We start from the raw sequence: 13404 nt of genomic DNA on the forward strand, positions 1-13404 counted from the left end.
GAAAACGAAAGCAGAAGTCACCATGAAGTTCTGTTAAAAGGAGGCTGGGTCACGCGCCATCAACGCGTCATATCTCCGGGGGGGTGGTATAGTGTGACAGCCTCACTACTGAGATGTCAGTGTGGATTTGCTATGTATTCCTTCACTGTGTCCTTGAAGGTATCAAGGGAGAAGATGCGTGATGCAGAGCACCTGATGCTGGTGCGCCCTGAGCATAAAAGCCCCAATCAAGCGTTGCTCTGGTCTCTCTCTCTCCTTCACCTGGACTCATCCCTGCCAGAACCTGCCGGGCTGACTTTGTTTGGCTTTTCTTTAGTTTTCACTCACAACACATCACACTCAGATACCTGCACAAAAGAGCAGTTGCTCTTGATTGCTGAGCATTATTCAGTGGTTGTTGGAGGAGACAAGCGCAATAAAGAAAATATTAAAGAGTCTATAAAATCTAAATGAATCAAAATAGGAATTATGCCTGGAGATGAAGAGAAGTCTCCTCCAAGTCCTACTGCTGTGTCCTTTCAGACTCAGGGACTAACTTTTGAGCAACAGAAGGAGATTCTGATGTTGCAGCTTGAACATGACAAAATGAAACATGAATTGGAAGTTAAAAAGCAAATCGAAGTAGAGCGAATCCGTCAGTACGGAGATCCCCTAGACCTCCCTAGACCCCTAGACCTCCCTAGACCCCTAGACCCCCTAGACCCCCAGACCCCTAGACCCCTAGACAAGGAAATGGGACCGGAGTCACACATCAGTGGTGTGCTCAATAAAGGATGGTAGTTTTCTTACCAAAGGTTTAATAAAGGAATCAATATATTTAGAAGTGGGTTCTGTGAGAGTACCATTACCTGATATAATAGAACGGCCAGGAGGGTTATCTTTAGGCCCCTTGTGCACTTTGGGGAGTAGGTAAAAAGCAGCAATAACAGGGTGTTCAACTGTTAGAAAACCAAATTCATTATCATTGAAACAACCCTCATCAAGTGTCTCTTTCAATAGAACATCAAACTTTGTCTCAAATCTCAAATGTGAATCTTTTTTTTTCAAAACAATGAGCTCAAATCTCTAAACAATTAGTTTGTAGTTGACAACAGATTCAAATTTTGTATTCATTCAAGCACGTGTTTTGGCACATGTGTACAAAAGAGTCAGTAATAACCACTTGCACATCTTGCTGATCAAAACTGATGAGTTGTTTCTCAGTGAAATTGTCGTCTTCTTCACAACTTCTAAACAATCTTTCATCGTTTGAGCCGTCACATGCAAAATGATCCATTCAATTATCAAAATCTGTCAGACATGCATGTATACTCCATAAATATCTATGACGAGGAGGTACAGTTTGTTGTTTTTGAACTGAACTACTGCAGGTTTTTTTCATTGTTGCAGGGTTGTTGTTGTTGTTGTTGTTGTTGTTGTTGTTGTTTTTTGTCATTAATGTCATTTTGTGGCAAAATTTTTGTTCAACAGATTGCTACACAAATAAATTAACTGTATACATACAAATGTGCATATCCTTTTTCTGCATAACTCTTACATTTATATACATTTATATTATTTGTATTTGACCTACTGACTACACATTCAGCTAGACAAAACTGACATTCTTGTATCGTACAGTATAAGCAGTGTCAATAAAAAGTAGAACAAAACAGAGATTTGTATATAAAAATCATTTCCAGGGTTGACTGTCATGGGAAAAATCATCTACACATTTTGACCAGGACGGCTCACACGATGACAAAATTACTTTTCATTTTGGTGGCCAATTTACTGAAACAATAACAAGGTTAAGGAGCATGAATGAAGTGTTTTGGGTGAGTTACTACCTTTTGCAAACATGCAATAGAGTTGTAATGTCCCATGAAGCAGTTGTGAAGGCTGCACTTTCAGTTTAGAGAAAGTTAAGACTGTTTTGAGAAATGAGCCAAAGCTGAGCAGCTTACTGTAAGTCCAACACAGGTTTTGCTGTTCAATGTATTTTTCTTTGGATAATACAACTACACTATTTTTTATTATTTTTAGTTATCCTGTAACACGGTCACACATCAGAACATTTACCAGTATGGCCTGTTATTATTCACCATAAATGCTTTGAATGAGTGAACGGTTATATGGATGCCGTTCTACCGGGGGGTATTTTATCACTATGATCTATCTTCAGATACAGAGAAATGACGACCGGTGGTAGAAAATACACTTACTCTAGTGTACTTAAGTAAAGTTTTAACGTTCTTGTACTTAGTACTTAGTACTTCTATTCCACTTGTCACATCTTAGAGGGAATTTTTTACTTTTTTTACCTTTTGTTACTTTGCAGATTAATAATACTTAATATAAACCAAACTAATAAAGATCTGAGTGCCTGTTGATTACACCACCTGATACAGGCTACTTCTACTGTAAAGTTGGGCTCAGTCTGCAGTGGCAGGTTCCTATAAGTGCCAGTAGGGGGCACTATAAGACTATTGGTAACTTGTAAACAGACATTCAAGTATGATGTAAAATACAGGTGGGACACAGTGAGATGTATACAGTATAATGTAACGCTGTAGATTTCTCCTAAATTCACCAAAAGTCAGCATTATATAATGCCTCATTTTTATATTTAAAGATAACATTTCAGAAAACTTGCAATACAAAAAAAATCTCTTAATGTAAGTAATCAACTGGAGAAGTTTCATAGTGATATCTGTTAGTTAAAGAAAAATCTATTCACCTGTAGTGTATTGCAAAATGTATGGACTTTTACAATACATAACTTTGAAGGCCAAAATGAGCAACAACCCTTTATGTTTTTATTTATTTATTTTATTTTTGCATGTTTCGGTGTATGTATTATGGTTTTATTATTATTTTAAATGTATGTGTGTGCATTTATGTACATATATATACAGCGGGTAAAATAAGTATTGAACACGTCACCATTTTTCTCAGTAAATATATTTCCAAAGGTGCTACTGACATGAAATTTGCATCAGATGTTGGTAACAACCCAAGTAATCTATACATACAAAGAAACCAAAACAAATAAGTTCAGAAATTAAGTTATGTGTAATAATGTGAAGTGACACAGGCGAAAAGTATTGAACACATGAAGAAAGGGAGGTGCAAAAAGGCATGGAAAGCCAAGACAACAGCTGAAATCTATCAGTAATTAGAAAGCAATCCGGCCCTTTGTCAGTGCAAATTAATATCAGCTGGTTCAGTCCCAACTGATGGCCTACAAAAAGGTGTCTCATGACCAGGGTGTCACACAAGAAACATCTCATGATGGGTAAAAGCAAAGAGCTCTCTCAAGACTGTCGCAACCTTATTGTTGCAAAACATACTGATGACATTGGCTACAGACGCATTTCTAAACTTCTGAATGTTCCAGTCAGCACTGTTGGGGCCATAATCCGGATGTGGAAAGAACATAATTTCACCATAAACTGGCCACGACCAGGTGCTCCTCGCAAGATTTCAGACAGAGGAGTGAAAAGAATTATCAGAAGAGTTGTCCAAGAGCCAAGGACCACTTGTGGAGAGCTTCAGAAAGACCTGGAATTAGCAGGTACAATTGTTTCAAAGAAATCAATAAGTAATGCACTCAACCGCCACGGCCTGTATGCACGCTCACCACGCAAGACTCCATTGCTGAAGAAAAAACATGTTGAAGCTCGTTTAAAGTTTGCTGCACAACATTTGGACAAGTTTGTGAAATACTGGGAGAATATAGTCTGGTCAGATGAGAGCAAAGTTTAACTCTTTGGATGCCATAATACACACCATGTTTGGAGGACAAATGGCTCTGCACATCACCCTAAAAACACCATACCAACAGTGAAGTTTGGAGGTGGGAACATCGTGGTGTGGGGCTGCTTTTCAGCATACGGTACTGGCAAACTTCACATATTTGAAGGAAGGATGAATGGAAAAATGTACCGAGACATTCTGAATAAAAATCTGCTGCCATCTACCAGGATGATGAAGATGAAACGAGGGTGGACATTTCAGCAAGACAATGATCCCAAACACACATCCAAGGAAACTCTCAATTTGTTTCAGAGAAAGAAAATAAAGCTGCTAGAATGGCCCAGCCATTCACCTGACTTGAATCCAATTGAAAATCTATGGAAAGAACTGAAGATCAGAGTTCATAGAAGAGGCCCACGGAACCTTCAAGATTTAAAGACTGTTTGTGTGGAAGAATGGGCCAAAATCAGCCCTGAGCAATGCATACGACTAGTTTCTCCATACAGGAGATGTCTTGAAGCTGTCATTACCAACAAAGGCTTTTGTACAAAGTATTAAATAAATATCAGTAAACGTGTTCAATACTTTTTCCCTGTGTCATTTCACATTATTACACGTAACTTATTTTTTGAACTTATTTGTTTTGGTTTCTTTGTATGTATATATTATTTGGGTTGTTACCAATATCTGGTGAAAATTTCATGTCAATAGCACCTTTGGAAATATATTTACTGAGAAAAATGGTGACGTGTTTAATACTTATTTTACCCGCTGTATATATATATATGTATATGTTCAGAAGGTGCAGCAGTTTAACCCAAAAGCATCCCCTCACCAGCCCATGCATTGATCACATGCACGGACCAATAGTCTGTGGCTTGGCGCATGGTCTACACATGATCAGAGAGTGCTGTTATTCCAATCACCTTCTGCGCAGATCACAAGCCTCATTTGTCCTCCAACTCAGCTCAGCATCAGTGTTGCACCTTTCTGGACTCTTTTCTATTTATTTATTGATATGGTCTTTCCTGTGCGTCCATGAGAAAGTGAGTATTTGTTATAGTTGTCTAATGTTTAGTATCTGCATCGCTATAATAATTCTAAAGTCACATGTATCATGTTATAATGCTCATACTCGTTTGTCTATAAGAGTTTGAATGATAAGTTGTGTGTTTCTGTGTCACCAATCATTTAAGTTAGAGCAGCGCAGTGAACGGGCATACGCGGCCGTCATTAAGGGACCGTCGCACAATTCATCATATCACCCTCTGTGTGCACTATGCTCATAGTACTGCATGAGAGCCTGATGGTACGTGTCCACAGGGGCGTTTTTTATCGCGAGGGGACGCGACGCTTCCCAACATTGGACGCTTGGTGGGCTGTCCCTAGAAACAAGGCACTCGGCTCCTGATTGGACGAACGCTTTCCCGCTGTTGGCTGCTGCTCCCAGCTTTCAAACCGGAACCACCGGAGGCTCGTTTGGAAACTTTCTTCTCTTATTTCACCTAAATAGTTCACTGAAATGTGTTTCTGAAAACATTTGAGGAGAGAAATAACCCTGTTATTGTTAAGTTGCTGGATCTGTCTTTATTTTGGCTCGACAACGTTTAGTTTAAAAGATTATCGGGAGTTTCGAGAGGCGGCGAGTCGCGTCGGACGCCCGTGATTTGCATAAAGTAGCCAGGACCTCAACTTCATGCAAATAAGGAGCGGGCGTCGTGATGCCTAGTCTCTCGAATAGCGACACCACGCTACCGGAATGCATTGCGCGGCTGCTTGCATAGACAATGAATGGGGAGCGTGGAAAGCACGGAGCCTGTGGACACGTACCGTGAGTCTGTTATTTGTTGACGCTCCCTTAAAGTTAAGAAGGCTGTGTTCTCCTCCTTTTACTCCTGTTCAAACTGTTTAGCTTACATTTAATTACATACAATACTGTTTGTTTATTATTACTTCATGTTACTAATACCTGCTCATGTTTTCTATTTTATTTTCTGTATTTAGTAACCACACTATCCACACTATTCACAAAAAGGATTTAAAAACCATCTTCAATCAATAAATGAGTGGTATCTCAAAGAGAGTGTGTGTGACCTGGACTAATTGATACATCATCATCATATTCATGTTTTTACCGGACAACCTGTGGAGATTGTAAATGACATTCATAGAACCATCATCTAAGGGTTCATTCACTCAGCATCACTAAGGTCACAAGTTTGGTATCCATTACACCAACGCCTATTTTACATATATATATATATATATATATATGTGTATATATATATATATATATGTATATATATATATGCATATGCATATGTGGGTGTATGTATGTATATATATATATACATATATATATTTATTTTTTACGATTTATTTATTATTACTATTATTATTGTTATTTCTTTTATCTATTTATTTATTTATCCTTCTTTGTGATTACTTAATGTAATTCCATGTGCAAGTTGCCAAATCTTCCATGTGTACTACATTATCCAAAGGTCAAGGGCAGGGGTCAGCAAACTTTACTATCAAAAGAGCCATTTTAGGCAAAAAAAAACAACAACAAAAATCTGTCTGGAGCCGCAAAACATTTGATCATTGTGATGAAGATAACACAGTTTATAGTCTAAGTATATAGTATATAAGTCTAATGCCGTGAGGGCCAAAGAGACAATGTATGACAGAGTATTAGGGCCACATTGAGGGAAAAACATCTGAGATTTACAGAATAAAGTCATAACTTTACGAGAAAAAAATTAAATAAGTCAAATTACTACTTTATAATATTATGACTTTATTCTTGAAATCTCAGATTTTTTTTCCCCTCAATGTGGCCCTAATACTCCGTCGTACCGTCGTACCATAGACCTTCAACAATGATAAATAATAATGAAAATATAAACAAAAAACAGTTATTCATTTCCATGTTTATAAATCCACAGGGAGCCACTGGAGAGGAGCTGAAGAGCCTCATGTGGCTCCAGAGCTGCAGGTTGCTGACCCCTGGTCTACGATAATATAGTTCCAAATATGTAAATTAGTTCCTTTATAGTTTTGCCGTTGTGCTATACCTTTTGTAAATAATAAAACAACAAATAGAAATGTTTAACATAAAAACAGTCCCAGATCAAATGTACACTAAAGTGTGTCCACATACCTTTGGCTACATAGTGTAGGTTCTCCTTTTTTGGTTTAGTTCCTACGGAGCCCCCCTAAACCCCTAGAAGAAAGTTTTTATTATCTCGTTCCCTCGAGTTACTTCCTAGAGCACTTCATCCAATCATTCCTGACTGTCCACACATTGCTGATCTACGGAGACCCCTAGATGATGTACTTCGGTAAAGCTGGAAAGATATTGACAGATTCAAACTTCCTGGATCAATAACTCATAACCAAAACGTTGTTAAAACACAAACAACGGCTCTTTCTAACCGTAGTGAGGTAGACAACGAGCTACAACCTCATTTTAATCAACACATAACACATAATATTGGTCTCTATGTGCAGCCGGCTGAGAGACCAGAGGTCAGGGACCGTCTACAAAGTGCAACGCCGAAAAGAGAAAAATATTCATTAACTTCAGTATTATGCAGTGTAGTACCACCAACATCACTTCACACATCTTTTTGTTGGACTGCATTTTCATTTATGGAGAGTTTAATAACCCTTTTAATAATAACGTCAATTTTTATAATTGATTGATTGTCAAAAGTAATTTATCAAGCAAAAATTAAAAAATTATCTGGCTGTCACTTCACAAATGTGGAGATTTTACTACTTTTCTATCACTGTAAATTGAATATGTTTTACTTTTTGACTGCTGGTTGTATAAAACAAGAGACAGTTGAAGGCGTCACCTTCGACTTCGACTCTTGGAAGTTTGAAGATTGACATCTATGGTTACTGTCTAAATTGTTCAGGTGGTTATTTTTAGAAAATATTTTTATATCAGTATTTACAATAATGCACAAAGCTTGATGAAAATGAAATTAAAAATATTTATTTATTTATATATACGAATGTTATTGAAATGTTGCGGTAAGGACATTTAGTATAAGAACAAAGTGATACAAAACATAAAAAATAAACATGTTACAGATTAAAATCTTAACGACTAAATGCAATTGTGTGTACGTCTTTATATGTAGACCTTTTGGAAACTGGTCAGAAAATGCTGAAATGTTGGTAATTTAATTACATTCACTTCTGGTGATTAAATCAGCCTTTTCTTTGGTATGGTTTCTTATCAGATATATTCAAAGCTGCTTCACTCACATTATCAATATGTCTGATTGACTTATTTACATCCTCAGGCACACTGCAAAGACTCACTGAGAATATCATATATCTGTTAATATAAGTTTAGTTTTCTCTGATGGTTAAAATTCATAGAGATTGTTATACGGATCGTATTACGACATACATCACAGAACGGAAAAGTACTGGTGCGGCTGAGGCTGCTGTGTCTGCTGATGAGTATGTGTTGCTTCATAAGAGCAGTTTCAAAGAACGCTCTGTGGCAAATTCAAGATTCAAGATTCAAGATGTTTATTGTCACGCCGGTTATACAAGTACAATAGTGTGAAATGCTTTTTGCTGGGAAGCTCCATTAAAAATAATGTTATATTACAATTATAAAAGGAAATACTTTGTACAAGGCCTATTAAGAACATATACATATCAGGAAGTATGAATGTACATATACAAAAGATACTTTGTACAAGGCATATTAAGAACATAAACAGTATATACAAATGTGTAGACCTTTTGGAAACTGGTCAGAAGATGCTGAAATGTTGGTAGTTTTATTACATTCACTACTGGTGATTAAATCAGCCTTTTCTTTGGTATGGTTTCTTATCAGATATAATCAAAGCTGATTCACTCGCATCATCAATCTGAGAATCATATTGACTTATTTACACTGCACAGACTCACTGAGAATATCATATATCTGTTAAATATAAATTTAGTTTTCTCTGATGGTTAAAATCCATAGAGATTGTTTTTTTTTTTTATTTAGGAGAGTCAAAAGTGATTTTAGTTGCAGAAACACCCACATACATACATACATACATACATATATAAACACACAGGTGGCTGTTTAAAAAATAAAAAATAAATAAAAAATACAATAATTTTTCATGCTGTTCTAAAAAACAACCTTGTTGTCATGAAAATCCCTCTGCTGCAAGTAACAGTCCATGATGCACACAGCTGACTGCTAAAAAATACAACACAAAAAATGAACATGTTTGTACATGTCATGTATGCAGAAATAGAAGTCTGAGGACTATTTGAGCTCCTCAACTTCATGCAGTTTCTTTGGCGTCTGACTTTGTGTCTTGTGGGTTATCCTGAAGTGGTACGTTCTCAGCTGTCTTAGGTGAACTGTCACTAGGAGGAGAAGTTGGCTGTCCATTTCCATGTGCAGGATCAGGGATGTTGATGCTTCCTTTATTGATGGGGAATATCTTCTTTTTCCATGCCACAACCAAACCAACCACAGCGCCAGCCACAGCCGCAGCACTGAAAGGAACAACATACCCAATTACAGCACCAGTGTAGTATGAAATAAGCTCCTTGTAGAGCGGGTCACTTTCTTCCCGGCTGACTGGGTTCTCCATCCTGCAGGTGAAGGTCTTCCCACCTGAGTCATACTCTCTGGTGATGGTGATGTCCTTCCCAGACACCTTCCACTCTCCATCTCCCTTCTTCCAGCTGTAGGTGATGGGTTCAGCCTCGGTGGTGTCTGAGTCACAGGAGAACCTACATCTATGAGATATAGCTCCACAAGTCAATGTCCTCTCCACTACTTTGGGCTTCTGGACCTTCTTGATCAATTTAGCTTGATAGCTCTCACTCTGGACTCTGTCGTTGATCTCCACTGAATACACGCCCTCGTCCTCTTTGCTCATGTTGTTGATGATCAGCTGTCCAGTCTCTGTGGTGAGGGTTGCTCGTCCTTTAATTCTGAGGTAATAACCCTCATCTTCCACCCACTCAGCCAGCAGATTATCGTTGAATATCCACACGATGTTGTTGATGTGACCCGGAAAAGCAGGCCGCACTTCTAACGTTAGATCTCCACCATCCGTGAAGTACACCGGTGTTACAGTATCCTCGGTTACAGCGACGTTCAGCACCGACAACACCAGCAGCACACACAACCCGGTCAGTTTACCCATCATGTCCACGGATCAATACACCACTGGAAAGATATCGAGCTTCATAGTCAGTAAGAAACGGACGGTTCTTTTTTTAGCTCGCCGCCTCACACCCTTAAGCAGGGATTTCACATTCTTCCTTCTGCTGGTTGTTGAGAAAACAAAAGCAGAAGTCCCCACATGACGGTGTCCACTGAGTGCCAGAAGAGATACACCAAGTTATTGGCGTTTTGAATTACAAGAATATTTTTAGGTTGAAGGGGATTCTCAGTTTGCATGTTTTATTCTTCTATGTTCATATTGGGACTACGGGGAGGACGGGACTCTGTGACTGTTCTTTCACAATAATCACAGACAATTGGGATTTTGAGGGTGTGGGGTGTTTCATGTGTGTGAATGTATATATATAGGTTGTCTTTGTTGGTGGGTGTCTGTGTTTTTATGTATGTTTGGGCCTAGGAATCATCTGAAAATGCTTGTAGATATGTTGTTTATAAACTTTCTATATCCATGGTGACAAGGAAATGGGACCGGATATCAGTTAAAGTGGCAATCCTATTCAATACATCAGTGTCCTCAATAAAGGATGGTAGTCTTCTTACCAAAGGTTTAATAAAGGAATCAATATATTTAGAAGTCGGTTCTGTGAGAGTACCATTACCTGATATAATAGAAAGGCCAGAAGGGTTATCGTTAGGCCCCTTGTGCACTTTGGGGAGTAGGTAAAAAGCAGCAATAACAGGGTGTTCAACCGTTAGAAAACCAAATTCATCATCATTTCAATAGAACATCATGTGTTCTTTTACAGTTTTTCTCATTCGCTTTGGCTCAATTCTCAAATGAGAATTATTTTTTTTAAAACAATGAGCTCAAATCTCTAAACAATTAGTTTGTCATTGACAACAGATTCAAATGTTTCATTCATTCAAGCAAATTGCACATAAAGTACAAAAGAGTCAGTACAATAACCACTTGCACATGGATCAAAACTGATGAGTTGTTTCTCAGTGAAATTGTCGTCTTCTTCACAACTTCTAAACAATCTTTCATCGTTTGAGCCGTCACATGCAAAATGATCCATTCAATTATCAAAATCTGTCAGACATGCACGTATACTCCATAAATATCTATGACGAGGAGGTACAGTTTGTTGTTTTTGAACTGAACTACTGCAGTTTTTTTCATTGTTGCAGGGTTGTTGTTGTTGTTGTTGTTGTTGTTGTTGTTGTTGTTGTTGTTGTTGTTTTTTGGCATGAATGTCAATTTGTGGCAAAATTTCTGTTCAACACATTGCTACACAAATAAATTTACTGTATACATACAAATGTGCATATCCTTTTTCTGAGTAACTCTTACATTTATATACATTTATGTTATTTTTATTTGACCTACTGTTGAAATGGGAATCTGAAAAGCTCAGTGAGATACACATTCAGCTAGACAAAACTGACTTTCTTGTATCGTACAGTATAAGCAGTCAGTGTCAATAAAAAGTAGAACAAAACAGAGATTTGTATATAAAAATCATTTCCAGGGTTGACTGTCATGGGGAAAAATCATCTACACATTTTGACCAGGACGGCTCACACGATGACAAAATTACTTTTCATTTTGGTGGCTAATTTGTTGAAACAATAACAAGGTTAAGGAGTATCAATTAAGTGTTTTGGGTGAGTTACTACCTTTTGCAAACATGCAATAGAGTTGTAATGTCCCATGAAGCAGTTGTGAAGGCTGCACTTTCAGTTTAGAGAAAGTTAAGACTGTTTTGAGAAATGAGCCAAAGCTGAGCAGCTTACTGTAAGTCCAACACAGGTTTTGCTGTTCAATGTATTTTTCTTTGGATAATACAACTACAGCGCCACCCTTATCCGCTGGACGAATACTGATGTCTTTATTATTAGAAAGTTCATTCAAGGCTAAGTGCTCTTTGTTAGATAAATACTGTAGGATTTGGAAGTGAAAGGGTTAGCAAGGGCCTATTTTTGTTATTTTTAGTTAGCCTGTAACACGGTCACACATCAGAACATTTACCAGTATGGCCTGTTATTATTCACCATAAATGCTTTCAATGAGTGAACGGTTATATGGATGCCGTTCTAACGGGGGGTATTTTATCACTATATGATCTATCTTTAGATACAGAGAAATGACGACCGGTGGTAGAAAATAAACTTACTCTAGTGTACTTAAGGAAAATTTGAACGTTCTTGTACTTAGTACTTAGTACTTCTATCCCACTTGTTACATCTTAGAGGGAATTTTTTTACTGCACTACATTTTGATACCTTTGGTTACTTTGCAGATTAAAAATACAAAATATAAACCAAAGTAATAAAGATCTGAGTGCCTGTTGATTTCACCACCTGATACAGGCTACTTTTACTGTAAAGTTGGGCTCAGTCTGCAGTGGTAGGTTCCTATAAGTGCCAGTAGGGGGCACTATAAGACTATTGGTAACTTGTAAACCCAGAGAGCTTTTACACAGGTGGAGACATTCAAGTATGATATAAAATACAGGTGGAACACAGTGAGAAAAACTTGCAATACAAAAAAAATAAGTTAAGTTTGTTATTGATACTAACTCGAGGGAACGAGATACTAACTCGAGGGAACGAGATACTAACTCGAGGGAACGAGATACCTAACTCGAGGGAACGAGATACTAACTCGAGGGAACGAGATACTAACTCGAGGGAACGAGATACCTAACTCGAGGGAACGAGATACTAACTCGAGGGAGCGAGATACTAACTCGAGGGAGCGAGATACTAACTCGAGGGAACGAGATACTAACTCGAGGGAACGAGATACTAACTCGAGGGAACGAGATACTAACTCGAGGGAGCGAGATACTAACTCGAGGGAACGAGATACTAACTCGAGGGAGCGAGATACTAACTCGAGGGAACGAGTTACCTAACTCGAGGGAACGAGATACTAACTCGAGGGAACGAGATACCTAACTCGAGGGAACGAGATACCTAACTCGAGGGAACGAGGTACTAACTCGAGGGAACGAGATACCTAACTCGAGGGAACGAGATACCTAACTCGAGGGAACGAGGTACTAACTCGAGGGAACGATATACCTAACTCGAGGGAACGAGATACCTAACTCGAGGGAACGAGATACTAACTCGAGGGAACGAGATACTAACTCGAGGGAACGAGATACCTAACTCGAGGGAGCGAGATACTAACTCGAGGGAACGAGATACTAACTCAAGGGAACGAGATACCTAACTCGAGGGAGCGAGATACTAACTCGAGGGAACGAGATACTAACTCAAGGGAACGATATACCTAACTCGAGGGAACGAGATACCTAACTCGAGGGAGCGAGATACTAACTCGAGGGAACGAGATACTAACTCAAGGGAACGAGATACCTAACTCGAGGGAGCGAGATACTAACTCGAGGGAACGAGATACTAACTCGAGGGAACGAGATACTCACTCGAGGGAACGAGATACTAACTCGAGAGATAAT

General features: G+C 38.4%; 1 protein-coding gene across 1 annotated transcript; it reads right to left on the reverse strand.

Moving 5' to 3' along the window:
• Positions 1 to 8749: 8749 nt before the first annotated feature.
• On the reverse strand, positions 8750 to 10075 carry LOC119495387 (SLAM family member 9-like). The gene has a single exon (XM_037781783.1). It carries the CDS (start codon positions 9933 to 9935, stop codon positions 9057 to 9059), a length of 879 nt encoding a protein of 292 aa, XP_037637711.1. The 5' UTR covers positions 9936 to 10075; the 3' UTR covers positions 8750 to 9056.
• Positions 10076 to 13404: the final 3329 nt, after the last annotated feature.

This window comes from Sebastes umbrosus, chromosome 10 (assembly GCF_015220745.1).
Source record: "Sebastes umbrosus isolate fSebUmb1 chromosome 10, fSebUmb1.pri, whole genome shotgun sequence".
Classification (NCBI taxonomy): domain Eukaryota; kingdom Metazoa; phylum Chordata; class Actinopteri; order Perciformes; family Sebastidae; genus Sebastes; species Sebastes umbrosus.